This window comes from Lactuca virosa, chromosome 7 (assembly GCF_052849685.1).
Source record: "Lactuca virosa cultivar CGN04683 chromosome 7, Lactuca_virosa_CGN04683_v6, whole genome shotgun sequence".
Taxonomy (NCBI): Eukaryota; Viridiplantae; Streptophyta; class Magnoliopsida; order Asterales; family Asteraceae; genus Lactuca; species Lactuca virosa.
Window position 1 is genome coordinate 284,028,840 of NC_136432.1, and position 17,123 is coordinate 284,045,962.

The following is a 17,123-nucleotide window of genomic DNA, read 5'->3' on the forward strand; positions in this document are numbered from 1 at the left end:
GCTAATCTACAACGGAATTTGTTACGGAAAGGTTAACCGTTGTTATTTGTATATCTAAGTTGTTTTTAAATATGCAAAATAGTTACGTAATCTAAATCTGTAGCTATGTGGCTACGGAATATTTCGTAGTCAATTAGTTACGGAATATACTTCCGTAGTAAAATACAAAAAAATATTTTACCAAAAAAAAAATAAATTACTGTTTTTGATTGTGTTATGATTTTTAATTATAATTTAATTATGATAAATAAAATTCTTTACATATTATTATAAGTATTTTTATTTTTTCTTATTAAACATACGATTAAAGCACACTGTCCTTTTGAACAGAGTCATTAGTAAAAAAAATGACTTTTTTTTACCTGTAACCGTTGTGCTTTCTTTTACTCCCTTTTGCTGCCCACATAAGTGGCCGCTTCATTCATTCTTCGAGAAACTTCTCCATCTCCCACCTCCAACCACGAATCTCAATCTGTTGATCGCGTTACCAACAGACAACTCTCATCTGTGCTTCCATTAGGATATGGAGGGCTTCACAACAAACCCACGCACAACACCATTGATACTGCTGTTGGAATCGCCGACTATCGAGTGAAAACAAATCGTCGCAGTTGTGTTCATCGGTGTTGATTATCTCTCCTTCTATCACCTCCATGTGCCTACTACTTCGATCGTCTGACGTATCTCATGAATTTTGTGGTAAGAATCACAATTTCAGGTAATTTGTTTATCCTCTTTCATTCTTTCTATATTATGTGGTTGGTGCTTTGAAGCCCTAAATCCATCTTCTCTCTCTTATCTCCATGAAATCAAATCAATGACTTGACTTTCCGCATGAACAAAGGGGAAGTAGAAAACACCGACTCCGTCTCTACCTTGATGAACTTCTTCATCTGAGCCCTAAATAAATTCCAACCACACTTACAATCGACTGACATAAGATTAATGAGATCATGAGAAGAATAGAGGTAATTCGAAGTTAAAGTTTTACCTTAATTGATGAAATTAACAATATTGTAAATATGATGTTCTTTGTTCGAAAATAAAAGTATTGGTTTGATTGTTTGTTCGACTGACATAAGATTAATGAAATTAACAATATTGTCATGCTGTGTCAGAAAGTATCGATATAGCATTACTTTTATTACTCTTGTGGTCATCAGTCTCTTGGTTAATAAGAGGGAAAATGTTGACAAGTTACATGTAAATGATTCAGAAAAAACATCATTACAGATTGTCAAAATTTATATCCTTTTTTTTTTAAATAATTGCAGGTTGGAGCGTTTGCAAGATAATAATGCAGTGCTTTCTCATTTTAATACAGAGCATTGTTATGCAGAGGTGTCAATTGATCTTTATACAAATACACGTCTCTTAAAGTCCATGAAATTGGACCTTGATTATATATTTCAAAAGCTGAGGTTGGTTTACAAGTTACAAAAAGTTGCAATCTTTCTAATTGTAGCATTTAACCCTAAATCAATAGTTTATTTTTCTTTCAGGAGTTTAACAGCAAATATTACAACCTTATGTTTGTATTTCTTTTTGTTTTTTCCAGTGTCATAAAATTTGATAATCTATATGGGTAGTTTATTTATTATTGATATCGTTGCTAACTTATTATGGTTACCATCTAACAGGGGTTGGGGAAAATGATTTTCGTAATTGCCCTTATTCTCAAGCAAAGTTCTCCTCTATCTTTTATAGCAAGCAACAGTCTTTAAACCTTAAAGAAGTCATCCACATTGTTGAAAAGGTGAGCGTTGATATATTTTTGTTTCTTTACCAATCTGGTCAAGGAATTAAATTTTTTTCATAGTTATGAGCTTCATACTTCTTTTATTCTGTTATATGCTTTAAATCAGGTTTTTTTTTGTGACTTTTATTTTAATTTTCCATTGTATGAAAAGCTTTCAGACATCTGGCAGGAAGTTGACAAATTCAATATGTTTCAACCCATATGCATGCCTGTGGTAGTTCGATCATTGGTTCTTTTTGTTTTTTTGTTTTTTTTTTTTTTTTTTTTGTCTAAAGAACTCAAGAAAATACCACAATTAATGTATGGTCTTATAAGCAGGGAAAAACACCAACTGAAAGTAAGTTCTTCTTTGAGCAGTTCATTCAAAATCTAGAATCAAGTACAATTGGTTGGTATTTGTTTTTCGCTCTTGGATAACCTCTCAATGTTGATATCAAAGTACTTTTAGTTGCTTCACTTTCTGTTCTAATTTACTTCCACAATTTCATTTTGAGTATGCAAATATACATTTATATGGTTTTATATTATTTGATTGTATCCCTGAACCATATGTTTGTATATGTGATGTTGCCTTTAAAATATGCAGCAAGAATGTGAGGTGGGACAGAATTTGGAGCTGCTCCAGTTGTGCCCATACAGTAAAAGAAGCAGGATATTTGTTCTACTGGGAGTCTATAAAAATTTGAAATTGTTTCAAGGTTATGAATTATTTACTCGTTTGGCATGATTCTAACAACCAAATGTTATGTTTCGTGCAGAAAATCTTCAATTTTTTCACCTACATACCAGTGAGGACTGTTATGATAACGGGTCAGAGGAGGGGACCTGTGCATCTTCTTTAGTGGTAAACACCTCTAATCCAATTACCATGAGGATTAATGTTCTATTTATGTATAAACTGATTTCAAATTGTTGGTTGCAATGCATCTATTGAGACCATACATTAGAACCATTTCTTGTGACAGCCATAACTATTAGAGATGTATGGTGGGAAAGAGTATATAGAGGATTTAAATGAGTCCAAATCAAACTTTTAATTTTTCTGAATTCATTTGCATATAGAAATAGATGGGAAGAAGAATTAGTGTATACATAGGATTTAAATGAGTTCTTAAACTTTGAACTATTTTTTATAAATTAAAGCGGTTCACTATTTTGATTATTTTTAATAGAGCAGTCGGTTTAACGGGGAAAGAAGAAACAGCTATAGACTTTTCTTTTTGTTCCAAAAGTAACAAAAAAAATCAACAAATATGTGCAGGTGTTTATGAGGTCACTGTTTTTTTGTGGTGCTCAAAAGGTGATTCATTTTGTTTTGTGTGTATATGGTAATAGTGTATCAAATAGAAGAGTTGAATTGTTTTTTTTTTCTATATTTTGTTTTTTTTAGATTGTAAATCTCTAGTTGGTCAAAAACTAGAGATATAGTGAGATTTCATACAAGATATTTGAATGTTAATCAAGTTGTTTGTAAATTTGATTTTGTAGGTTATGCCATTTTTGCTGAGCATCTATGGTTGTTTGTGTATTTGTAATTAATATTCAGTTTTGATGGTCAGGGAACCATGTAAAAGGATTTTCAATTATGTAATATATCTATAAAAATTTATGTAACTATTAAAATTAAATTTATTGCATTTTTATATATTTCAACGAATATTATAAATGGAAATTCGATTTTGTTGAATATTTTTATCGTTATGAATTTGTTTTGGAACCTATTTTTGCTATGGAACAAATGACTATAGAATTTGCAACGGAACAAATGGCTACATAATTTGTTACGGAACAAAATGGCTACAAAATTTATTACGGAACAAATGACTACGGAATTTGCTACAGAACAAATGGCTACGAAATTTGCTATGGAACAAATGGCTACGGAATTTGCTACGAAACAAATGCCTACGGAATTTGTTACGGAACAGATGGCTACGGAATTTGCTACGAAACAAATGGTTACGGAATTTGCTATGAAACAAATGACTACGGAATTTGCTATGCACCCCATTGTAACAAAATTGTTATGGAAGTGCGTTGTAGTTAAATTGCTACGAAATAAATGCCGTAGCAAAACTGCTACGGAACTATATTTCTGTAGCTAAACAGTTTGCTACAAGAAATATATACCTACGGAATCTCATTGACAAATTCCGTAGCAACTTCTGTAGTTATTCAGGTTTAGCTACGAAATTTTAGCTTTTACCTACGAAATTTTTTCGTAGCTAAATCAAAATTTTCTTGTAGTCTCTCTCTCTCTCATACATGTTTCAGAAGTTAGATTCTCCCCTTTTCTGGTTATTCTTTTCTCATCTCCATACAACCATGGCAATGACCTCTATGCACTTCCATCGGTCAAATAAGGTCAGCAATGAAGATGAAGAGACCATAACATCCATCAATCCTGGCTACGTAAAACATACTTCGTATTCCAAAAACCTCTATGCCTATCCAACTTTCCTGATTGAGCTTTTGAAACCAATCAATGGTATTGTTAAAGAAATAGCTTATGGGCAAGTTCGAATCACGTTGGAGATTGATAACGAAGAAAAACAACACCCTTATACCTCCTTATCACCTACTCTCCTTCCACCAACCTGAACCACCATACACCTCATGTTCATCACCATCGACCACCATCATTAACCTCGACCACTAACCGGTACAAATTCAGCCACAACCACTAACCAGTACAAATTCAGCCACAATCACGACCAAAAAACAACTATTACCGATCATCATCACCACTTCTTCACTTGAACTTCAATGATCATCATACTATTACCACAACTCGTTTACGCCATCATGCCATAACAAACCTTCCAAATCAACACTTGACCCCATCGTTTTCACACCTACAACACATAATAAAAAAAAGAAAAAAGAAAGAATCAAGAGGTGATGCAATTCCAATAAGAAGGCAGGAATAGATAGTAAGACACATGTGTTTGCTTGATTAATAAAGAGAAAAGGGAGATGCTAGCTTCGATCGCTTTTTGAGAAACGAACCAGAAGAGAGGATGCAATTTTTGTTTTGTACAATGTGGTTGTCGATTGATTGTTAAGGAGTGACAGGTAAGTTAGGGTATGAAAAAATTTAGGGAAGAACATAACGTGTAGCGGTTACTGTATGAAGATTATTCTATGTTTTGCATTATAGCCAATTCCTGCAATATTTATTTCTTAAATATTGATATAGAGTAAAGACGTTGATGGGACATGTTGGTAATTACTACAACCTAAAGACTAAACTTGGGATGCATAATTAGTTGGATTTTGGGTTGTTTACAAAAGGTTTGCAATACGGACGCTCATCAAGAATTTGAAAAGGATTAATAAGGTCCTCTATGTTTATTTGTCGTTCATACAGGTACTTGTCTTTTATCATGCAACGTGTGTATTTACGATTGCTCCGGTGTTCCTCGTATGTTTTCATATAATATTTCCTTTTTCGTATTAATTTTCTATGGACTTATTTTTCATTTGTTTTCTATCAAGTCTTGTTTGAATAAATATGATTAAAAATATATTCTAAAGATTTGCAACACGGAAGAAATGGAAGAAAAATTTTAATGAGAGCAAATTTGTAGAAAATATTAAAACTTAGTAGGCTTTTCCCTTTGTATTGAGTGTTGTTTTAATATTAAATATGCATATGTAGTTTGCTGGATAAGTCTAATCCCTATCAAATTCATTTAAGTAAAAAATAACCACGACACCAAACTATAGTTTAGAAAACTTTTTCGGCATCTAATGTTTTTTTTGATATTGCTTTTTTGTTGTTTGTCGTTAATTTCTTAAAAGGAAAAGTACTCTCATCTCATATTATGTGGTAAAATAGCTTACCTAACGTTGGAAGATAAATAAACAATTTCTTGTTATTTGGAGGTTGTTTAGCAACATGCCTAGGATATCTTCATGCCAGATGCCGTTTTTTATATTGCAAATACTGGTATACTTCCCAACCAACCAAATGAAAGTCTTAGCAAAACTCATGACACGTTAATTAGTAATTTATAGAATTCATCATCTCTGTGCATTATCTATATATACTTGGTGGATTGGGCATTAACTTTCACATCTTACTCAACTTCATTAATCTTCGATCACCTCTGAGAATCTCTCTTGACCCATATTTAACAACTCACAGAAATCCTACAATGGCTTCCACCTCCTACCTTTATGTTTTTGCAATTGCACTATTCTCAATTACAACAAACGAGATGTGTTTTGCTTCCCGCAATTTGCTGCAAGCAACCACATTCCCAACACTGCCACAACCACAAATACCAACAATCCCGACAATGCCACAACCACAGATACCAACAATCCCGACACTGCCACAACCACAAATGCCCACCATCCCCACACTGCCACTACCACAAATACCCAGCATCCCTAACATGCCCAAAGTGTCCTTGCCTCCATTGCCTTCTATGCCTACCATCCCTAACTTTCCAACAACTCTTCCCAATATTCCTTTCTTTGCTCCACCACCTTCCAAGAAGTAGACTGACTACTATATCAAAAGAAAAAAAAAAGCATTATAGAGCGGTTTGATTGATCTTGGGATTATACGTTCTTTTTTTTTTAAATGTCACTTCATTTTATTTATTTATTTATTTCGTCATATTTGTGGCTAGATTAAATGGTTGTCGAGTGCTCTCCTTCACATGTTTTCATGTTCTGTGTAATTTGATATACTTTGTAATATATTCTTGCTATTGAGGTGGACGATTTCCATTACTTTATATCACAAGTATTTCGTCACAAAATGAAGAGGAATTCTATCGTATATAAAATTAGACAAAATGTCTGCACACTGCATGTGTTAACATTATATAATTAAAATTATGACGAATATGATTATTTCAGTTTACCTTAGCAATCAGGTCTGACGAACCTAATGTCGAAGCTAAAGCCAACGTCGCCGTGGCGTCGTTAAAATGTTCACGTCAGCAATCCTTGTGTCGATGCCAAGATTCAATCGTGGCTCTGCATTGTTTCGTTGCTCTAATAAATGGGGTTCCTCCGTTCATACCCAATAGCCGCGTCCTGAGGAGAGACGACGTCTTCGTCGCTAACGGTCTCCAAAATATGACTGGGAATACTTCCCTCCAACTCGTCATCGCAATTAGGGTTTAGGCGCTGCAAAAGTGTTATCCCTTTAGTTGGTCTCCTATCCCAGAACAGCGAACACGAGACACGATCATTTGCTCCCACCTTTGATTCTCCGGCGTCGTTTGATCCCTCCAACACGAGTATACCGACGGTTTCAGTCGAGTTACCGGTGTCACCGGCCTCCTCCATCACGTAGCGGCAGCCTGTTTCAAACCTCACCGGAGGTCGACTTTACCGACACCGATAAAACACTTATCTGAGCTTCGTCGGCGACGGTAGGTGCTACTTTCCCTCTTTCCACTCTGTTTTGATTTTCTGAACGGAATTTGCACTCCAATTTGATAATTTTGTTAATTTTAGGGTTGTTGCATATCACCCCCGCCACTGTGTGTTCTTCTGCGGCGACCGCCATCATACATCACGCTTTTCTACTGATTCGGGTGTGTTTTTTTTATGAAATTGTGTATATGAATGTGTGAATTTGGTATATATGATGAACACTTTTATGTTGATTTCCTATATGTTGATTTATATGCAAGAATGAAATTATTGGTATAAATATGTTGATTTTGTGAAATGTACGTGTGTATTTTTTGGTACATGTGTATATTTTAATATATGAATGGATGTGTAATTGTATATATTTGTTTATATATTTCTTTGTGTGAAATTGGTTGTATTTAAGAAGTATAAAATTAGAAATATGAAGAATATGTGTGTATTTGTATATATGAATGGATGTGTATTTGTATATATTTGTTTATATGTTTCTTTGTATATGTGAAATATATAGTATTTGTATGTGTATGTGTAATTAGTATATGTATAAGCGTATTTGGAATGTGTATGTGTATTTGGTACATATATATATATATATATATATATATATATATATATATATATATATTTGTATGTATGCCAATAGAAATTAATATATGTATGTGTATTTGTATGTAATGAAGATGTGTTTATAATGTATGTATATGTGTGTAAAATGTATGTATGATGTTATGACTTAATTAGGTTAGAATTGGTCGATACGTCCATATTTTTTTTAGTTACTTTTTAAGGGCATAAGGTCGTTTTTGGTAGCTTTAATTGATCATTTTGGAAGAATCGAAGGGGTAAACCGGTTACCCCCTTACGCAAACTCATTTGTTGTCCATCTCTCTCTCTCTCTCTCTCATACATGTTTAAGAAGTTAGATTCTCCCCTTTTCTGGTTTTTCTTTTCTCATCTCCATACAACCATGGCAATGACCTCTATGCACTTCCATCGGTCAAATAAGGTCAGCAATGAAGATGAAGAGACCATAACATCCATCAATCCTGGCTACGTAAAACATACTTCGTATTCAAAAAAACCTCTATGCCTATCCAACTTTCCTGATTGAGCTTTTGAAACCAATCAATGGTATTGTTAAAGAAATAGCTTATGGGCAAGTTCGAATCACGTTGGAGATCAATAATGAAGAAAAACAACACCCTTATACCTCCTTATCACCTACTCTCCTTCCACCAACCTGAACCACCATACACCTCATGTTCATCACCATCGACCACCATCTAACCGGTACAAATTCAGCCACAACCACTAACCAGTACAAATTCAGCCACAATCACGACCAAAAAACAACTATTACCGATCATCATCACCACCTCTTCACTTTAACTTCAATGATCATCATACTATTACCACAAATCGTTTACGCCATTATGCCATAACAAACCTTCCAAATCAACACTTGACCCCATCGTTTTCACACCTGCAACTCGTAATAAAAAAAAGAAAAAAGAAAGAATCAAGAGGTGATGCAATTCCAATAAGAAGGCAGGAATAGATAGTAAGACACATGTGTTTGCTTGATTAATAAAGAGAAAAGGGAGATGCTAGCTTCGATCGCTTTTTGAGAAACGAACCAGAAGAGAGGATGCAATTTTTGTTTTGTACAATGTGGTTGTCGATTGATTGTTAAGGAGTGACAGGTAAGTTAGGATATGAAAACATTTAGGGAAGAAAATAACGTGTAGCGGTTACTGTATGAAGATTATTCTATGTTTTGCATTATAGCCAATTCCTGCAATATTTATTTCTTAAATATTGATATAGAGTAAAGACGTTGATGGGACATGTTGGTAATTACTACAACCTAAAGACTAAACTTCGGATGCATAATTAGTTGGATTTTGGGTTGTTTACAAAAGGTTTGCAATACGGACGCTCATCAAGAATTTGAAAAGGATTAATAAGGTTCTCTATGTTTATTTGTCGTTCATACAGGTACTTGTCTTTTATCATGCAACGTGTGTATTTACGATTGCTCCGGTGTTCCTTGTATGTTTTCATATAATATTTCCTTTTTCGTATTAATTTTCTATGGACTTATTTTTCATTTGTTTTCTATCAAGTCTTGTTTGAATAAATATGATTAAAAATATATTCTAAAGATTTGCAACACTGAAGAAATGGAAGAAAAATTTTAATGAGAGCAAATTTGTAGAAAATATTAAAACTTAGTACGCTTTTCCCTTTGTATTGAGTGTTGTTTTAATATTAAATATGCATTGTAGTTTGCTGGATAAGTCTAATCCCTATCAAATTCATTTAAGTAAAAAATAACCACGACACCAAACTATAGTTTAGAAAAGTTTTTCGGCATCTAATGTTTTTTTTGATATTGCTTTTTTGTTGTTTGTCGTTAATTTCTTAAAAGGAAAAGTACTCTCATCTCATATTATGTGGTAAAATAGCTTACCTAACGTTGGAAGATAAATAAACAATTTCTTGTTATTTGGAGGTTGTTTAGCAACATGCCTAGGATATCTTCATGCCAGATGCCGTTTTTTATATTGCAAATACTGGTATACTTCCCAACCAACCAAATGAAAGTCTTAGCAAAACTCATGACACGTTAATTAGTAATTTATAGAATTCATTATCTCTGTGCATTATCTATATATACTTGGTGGATTGGGCATTAATTTTCACATCTTACTCAACTTCATTAATCTTCGATCACCTCTGAGAATCTCTCTTGACCCATATTTAACAACTCACAGAAATCCTACAATGGCTTCCACCTCCTACCTTTATGTTTTTGCAATTGCACTATTCTCAATTACAACAAACGAGATGTGTTTTGCTTCCCGCAATTTGCTGCAAGCAACCACATTCCCAACACTGCCACAACCACAAATACCAACAATCCCGACAATGCCACAACCACAGATACCAACAATCCCGACACTGCCACAACCACAAATGCCCACCATCCCCACACTGCCACTACCACAAATACCCAGCATCCCTAACATGCCCAAAGTGTCCTTGCCTCCATTGCCTTCTATGCCTACCATCCCTAACTTTCCAACAACTCTTCCCAATATTCCTTTCTTTGCTCCACCACCTTCCAAGAAGTAGACTGACTACTATATCAAAAGAAAAAAAAAGCATTATAGAGCGGTTTGATTGATCTTGGGATTATACGTTCTTTTTTTTTTTAAATGTCACTTCATTTTATTTATTTATTTATTTCTTCATATTTGTGGTTAGATTAAATGGTTGTCGAGTGCTCTCCTTCACATGTTTTCATGTTCTGTGTAATTTGATATACTTTCTAATATATTCTTGCTATTGAGGTGGACGATTTCCATTACTTTATATCACAAGTATTTCGTCACAAAATGAAGAGGAATTCTATCGTATATAAAATTAGACAAAATGTCTGCACACTGCATGTGTTAACATTATATAATTAAAATTATGACGAATATGATTATTTCAGTTTACCTTAGCAATCAGGACGCACCTAATGTGAAATATATAGTATTTGTATGTTTATGTATAACTAGTATATGTATAAGCGTATTGGAATGTGTATGTGTATTTGGTAGATATATATATATATATATATATATATATATATATATATATATATATATATATATATATATATGTATTTGTATGTATGCCAATAGAAATTAATATATGTATGTGTATTTGTATGTGTATGTGTAATTAGTATATGTATAAGCATATTTGGAATGTGTATGTGTATTTGGTACATATATATATATATATATATATATATATATATATATATATATATATATATATATATATATATATATGTATGCCAATAGAAATTAATATATGTATGTAATGAAGATGTGTTTATAATGTATGTATATGTGTGTAAAATGTATGTATGATGTTATGACTTAATTAGGTTAGAATTGGTCTATGTGTCCATACTTTTTTAGTTATTTTTTAAGGGCATAAGGTCGTTTTTGGTAGCTTTAATTGATCATTTTGGAAGAATCGAAGGGGTAAACCGGTTACTCCCTTACGCAAACTCATTTGTTGTCCATCTCTCTCTCTCTCTCTCATACATGTTTAAGAAGTTAGATTCTCCCCTTTTCTGGTTATTCTTTTTTTTCATCTCCATACAACCATGGCAAAGACCTCTATGCACTTCCATCGGTCAAATAAGGTCAGCAATGAAGATCAAGAGACAATAACATCCATCAATCCCGGCTACGCAAAACATACTTCGTATTCCAGAAAACCTCTATGCCTATCTAACTTTCCTGATTGAGCTTTTGAAACCAATCAATGGTATTGTTAAAGAAATAGCTTATGGGCAAGTTCGAATCACGTTGGAGATTGATAATGAAGAAAAACAACACCCTTATACCTCCTTATCACCTACTCTCCTTCCACCAACCTGAACCACCATACACCTCATGGTCATCACCATCGACCACCCTCATTAACCTCGACGACTAACCAGTACAAATTCAGCCACAATCACGACCAAAAAACAACTATTACCGATCAACATCACCACCTCTTCACTTGAACTTCAATGATCATCATACTATTACCACAAATCGTTTACGCCAACATGCCATAACAAACCTTCCAAATCAACACTTGACCCCATCGTTTCACACCTGCAACTCATAATAAAAAAAGAAAAAAGAAAGAATCAAGAGGTGATGCAATTCCAATAAGAAGGCAGGAATAGATTGTAAGACACATGTGTTTGCTTGATTAATAAAGAGAAAAGGGAGATGCTAGCTTGGATCGCTTTTTGAGAAATGAACCAGAAGAGAGGATGCAATTTTTGTTTTGTACAATGTGGTTGTCGATTGATTGTTAAGGAGTGACAGGTAAGTTAGGATATGAAAAAATTTAGGGAAGAACATAACGTGTAGCGGTTACTGTATGAAGATTATTCTATGTTTTGCATTATAGCCAATTCCTGCAATATTTATTTCTTAAATATTGATATAGAGTAAAGCCGTTGATGGGACATGTTGGTAATCACTACAACCTAAAGACTAAACTTCGGATGCATAATTAGTTGGATTTTGGGTTGTTTACAAAAGGTTTGCAATACGGACGCTCATCAAGAATTTGAAAAGGATTAATAAGGTCCTCTATGTTTATTTGTCGTTCATACAGGTACTTGTCTTTTATCATGCAACGTGTGTATTTACGATTGCTCCGGTGTTCCTCGTATGTTTTCATATAATATTTCCTTTTTCGTATTAATTTTCTATGGACTTATTTTTCATTTGTTTTCTATCAAGTCTTGTTTGAATAAATATGATTAAAAATATATTCTAAAGATTTGCAACACCGAAGAAATGGAAGAAAAATTTTAATGAGAGCAAAATTGTAGAAAATATTAAAACTTAGTATGCTTTTCCCTTTGTATTGAGTGTTGTTTTAATATTAAATATGCATATGTAGTTTGCTGGATAAGTCTAATCCCTATCAAATTCATTTAAGTAAAAAATAACCACGACACCAAACTATAGTTTAGACAACTTTTTCGGCATCTAATGTTTTTTTTGATATTGCTTTTTTGTTGTTTGTCGTTAATTTCTTAAAAGCAAAAGTACTCTCATCTCATATTATGTGGTAAAATAGCTTACCTAACGTTGGAAGATAAATAAACAATTTCTTGTTATTTGGAGGTTGTTTAGCAACATGCCTAGGATATCTTCATGCCAGATGCCGTTTTTTATATTGCATATGCTGGTATATATACTTCCCAACCAACCAAATCAAAGTCTTAGCAAAACTCATGACACGTTAATTAGTAATTTATAGAATTCATTATCTCTGTGCATTATCTATATATACTTGGTGGATTGGGCATTAACTTTCACATCTTACTCAACTTCATTAATCTTCGATCACCTCTGAGAATCTCTCTTGACCCATATTTAACAACTCACAGAAATCCTACAATGGCTTCCACCTCCTACCTTTATGTTTTTGCAATTGCACTACTCTCAATTACAACAAACGAGATGTGTTTTGCTTCCCGCAATTTGCTGCAAGCAACCGCATTCTCAACACTGCCACAACCACAAGTACCAACAATCCCGACAATGGCACAACCACAGATACCAACAATCCCGACACTGCCACAACCACAAATGCCCACCATCCCCACACTGCCACTACCACAAATACCCAGCATCCCTAACATGCCCAAAGTGTCCTTGCCTCCATTGCCTTCTATGCCTACCATCCCTAACTTTCCAACAACTCTTCCCAATATTCCTTTCTTTGCTCCACCGCCTTCCAAGAAGTAGACTGACTACTATATCAAAAGAAAAAAAAGCATTATAGAGCGGTTTGATTGATCTTGGGATTATACGTTTTTTTTTTTTTTTTTTAAATGTGATTTCATTTTATTTATTTATTTATTTCGTCACATTTGTGGCTAGATTAAATGGTTGTCGAGTACTCTCCTTCACATGTTTTCATGTTCTGTGTAATTTGATATACTTTGTAATATATTCTTGCTATTGAGGTGGACGATTTCCATTACTTTATATCACAAGTATTTCGTCACAAAATGAAGAGGAATTCTATCGTATATAAAATTAGACAAAATGTCTGCACACTGCATGTGTTAACATTATATAATTAAAATTATGACGAATATGATTATTTCAGTTTACCTTAGCAATCAGGTCTGACGCACCTAATGTCGAAGCTAAAGCCAGCGTCGTCGTGGCGTCGCTAAAAGGTTCACGTCAACAATCCTTGTGTTGATGCCAAGATTCAATCGTGGCTCTGCATTGTTTCGTTGATCTAATAAATGGGGTTCCTCCGTTCATACCCAATAGCCGCGTCCTGAGTAGAGACGACGTCTTCTTCGCTAATGGTCTCCAAAATATGACTGGGAATACTTCCCTCCAGCTCGTCATCGCAATTAGGGTTTAGGCGCTGCAAAAGCGTTATCCCTTTAGTTGGTCTCCTATCCCAGAACAGCGAACACGAGACACGATCATTTGCTCCCACCTTTGATTCTCCGGCGTCGTTTGATCCCTCCAACACGAGTATACCGACGGTTTCAGTCGAGTTACCGGTGTCACCGGCCTCCTCCACCACGTAGCGGCAGCCTGTTTCCACCCTCACCGGAGGTCGACTTTACCGACACCGATAAAACACTTATCCGAGCTTCGTCGGCGACGGAAGGTGCTACTTTCCCTCTTTCCACTCTGTTTTGATTTTCTGAACGGAATTTGCACTCCAATTTGATGATTTTGTTAATTTTAGGGTTGTTGCATATCACCCCCGCCACTGTGTGTTCTACTGCGGCGACCGCTATCGTACATCACGCTTTTCTACTGATTTGGGTGTGTTTTTTTTATGAAATTGTGTATATGAATGTGTGAATTTGGTATATATGATGAACACTTTTCTGTTGATTTCCTATATGTTGATTTATATGCAAGAATGAAATTATTGGTATAAATATGTTGATTTTGTGAAATGTATGTGTGTATTTTTTGGTACACGTGTATATTTTAATATATGAATGGATGGGTAATTGTATATATTTGTTTATATATTTCTTTGTGTGAAATTGGTTGTATTTAAGAAGTATGAAATTAGAAATATGAAGAATATGTGTGTATTTGTATATATAAATGGATGTGTATTTGTATATATTTGTTTATATGTTTCTTTGTATATGTGAAATATATAGTATTTGTATGTGTATGTGTAATTAGTACATGTATAAGCGTATTTGGAATGTGTATGTGTATTTGGTACATATATATATATATATATATATATATATATATATATTTATTTATTTATTTATATATACATATATATATATATATATATATATATATATATATATATATATATATATATATATATATATATATATATATATATGTATTTGTATGTATGCCAATAGAAATAAATATATGTATGTGTATTTGTATGTAATGAAGATGTGTTTATAATGTATGTATATGTGTGTAAAATCTATGTATGATGTTATGACTTAATTAGGTTAGAATTGGTCTATGTGTCCATATTTTTTTTAGTTACTTTTTAAGGGCATAAGGTCGTTTTTGGTAGCTTTAATTGATCATTTTGGAAGAATCGAAGGGGTAAACCGGTTACTCCCTTACACAAACTCATTTGTTGTCCATCTCTCTCTCTCATACATGTTTAAGAAGTTAGATTCTCCCCTTTTCTGGTTTTTCTTTTCTCATCTCCATACAACCATGGCAATGACCTCTATGCACTTCCATCGGTCAAATAAGGTTAGGAATGAAGATGAAGAGACCATAACATCCATCAATCCTGGCTACGTAAAACATACTTCATATTCCAAAAAACCTCTATGCCTATCCAACTTTCCTGATTGAGCTTTTGAAACCAATCAATGGTATTGTTAAAGAAATAGCTTATGGGCAAGTTCGAATCACGTTGGAGATTGATAATGAAGAAAAACAACACCCTTATACCTCCTTATCACCTACTTTCCTTCCACCAACCTGAACCACCATACACCTCATGTTCATCACCATCGACCACCATCATTATCCTCGACCACTAACCGGTACAAATTCAGCCACAACCACTAACCAGTACAAATTCAGCCACAATCACGACCAAAAAACAACTATTACCGATCATCATCACCACCTCTTCACTTGAACTTCAATGATCATCATACTATTACCACAAATCATTTACGCCATCATGCCATAACAAACCTTCCATATCAACACTTGACCCCATCGTTTTCACACCTGCAACTCGTAATAAAAAAAAGAAAAAAGAAAGAATCAAGAGGTGATGCAATTCCAATAAGAAGGCAGGAATAGATAGTAAGACACATGTGTTTGCTTGATTAATAAAGAGAAAAGGGAGATGCTAGCTTCGATCGCTTTTTGAGAAACGAATCAGAAGAGAGGATGCAATTTTTGTTTTGTACAAGGTGGTTGTCGATTGATTGTTAAGGAGTGACAGGTAAGTTAGGATATGAAAAAATTTAGGGAAGAACATGACGTGTAGCGGTTACTGTATGAAGATTATTCTATGTTTTGCATTATAGCCAAGTCCTGCAATATTTATTTCTTAAATATTGATATAGAGTAAAGACGTTGATGGGACATGTTGGTAATTACTACAACCTAAAGACTAAACTTGGGATGCATAATTAGTTGGATTTTGGGTTGTTTACAAAAGGTTTGCAATACGGACGCTCATCAAGAATTTGAAAAGGATTAATAAGGTCCTCTATGTTTATTTGTCGTTCATACAGGTACTTGTCTTTTATCATGCAACGTGTGTATTTACGATTGCTCCGGTGTTCCTCGTATGTTTTCATATAATATTTCCTTTTTCGTATCAATTTTCTATGGACTTATTTTTCATTTGTTTTCTATCAAGTCTTGTTTGAATAAATATGATTAAAAATATATTCTAAAGATTTGCAACACGGAAGAAATGGAAGAAAAATTTTAATGAGAGCAAATTTGTAGAAAATATTAAAACTTAGTATGCTTTTCCCTTTGTATTGAGTGTTGTTTTAATATTAAATATGCATATGTAGTTTGCTGGATAAGTCTAATCCCTATCAAATTCATTTAAGTAAAAAATAACCACGACACCAAACTATAGTTTAGACAACTTTTTCGGCATCTAATGTTTTTTTTGATATTGCTTTTTTGTTGTTTGTCGTTAATTTCTTAAAAGGAAAAGTACTCTCATCTCATATTATGTGGTAAAATAGCTTACCTAACGTTGGAAGATAAATAAACAATTTCTTGTTATTTGGAGGTTGTTTAGCAACATGCCTAGGATATCTTCATGCCAGATGCCGTTTATTATATTGCATATGCTGGTATATATACTTCCCAACCAACCAAATGAAAGTCTTAACAAAACTCATGACACGTTA

General features: G+C 33.7%; 1 protein-coding gene across 9 annotated transcripts; it reads left to right on the forward strand.

Moving 5' to 3' along the window:
* Positions 1-390: 390 nt before the first annotated feature.
* Positions 391-3,446, forward strand: LOC145126074 (kxDL motif-containing protein LO9-177-like). 9 transcript variants are annotated; one of them, XR_013716287.1, is made up of 8 exons: positions 392-718; positions 845-968; positions 1,275-1,421; positions 1,641-1,756; positions 1,911-1,973; positions 2,078-2,147; positions 2,346-2,603; positions 3,021-3,240. XR_013716287.1 is itself a non-coding variant. In XM_079061481.1 (6 exons), the coding sequence occupies exons 1-3, from the start codon at positions 654-656 to the stop codon at positions 1,654-1,656; spliced, it is 228 nt and encodes a 75-aa protein (XP_078917607.1). In that variant the 5' UTR covers positions 392-653; the 3' UTR covers positions 1,657-1,756; positions 2,346-2,603; positions 3,021-3,059; positions 3,248-3,446. The 9 variants fall into 9 exon arrangements, 3 of the variants coding, with proteins under 3 accessions (XP_078917609.1, XP_078917607.1, XP_078917608.1); XM_079061481.1 differs by lacking the exons at positions 845-968; positions 1,911-1,973; positions 2,078-2,147 and adding an exon at positions 3,248-3,446 and having other exon boundaries at positions 3,021-3,059; XR_013716288.1 differs by lacking the exons at positions 1,911-1,973; positions 2,078-2,147 and having other exon boundaries at positions 398-718; positions 1,275-1,341.
* The last annotated feature ends 13,677 nt before the right edge of the window (positions 3,447-17,123 follow it).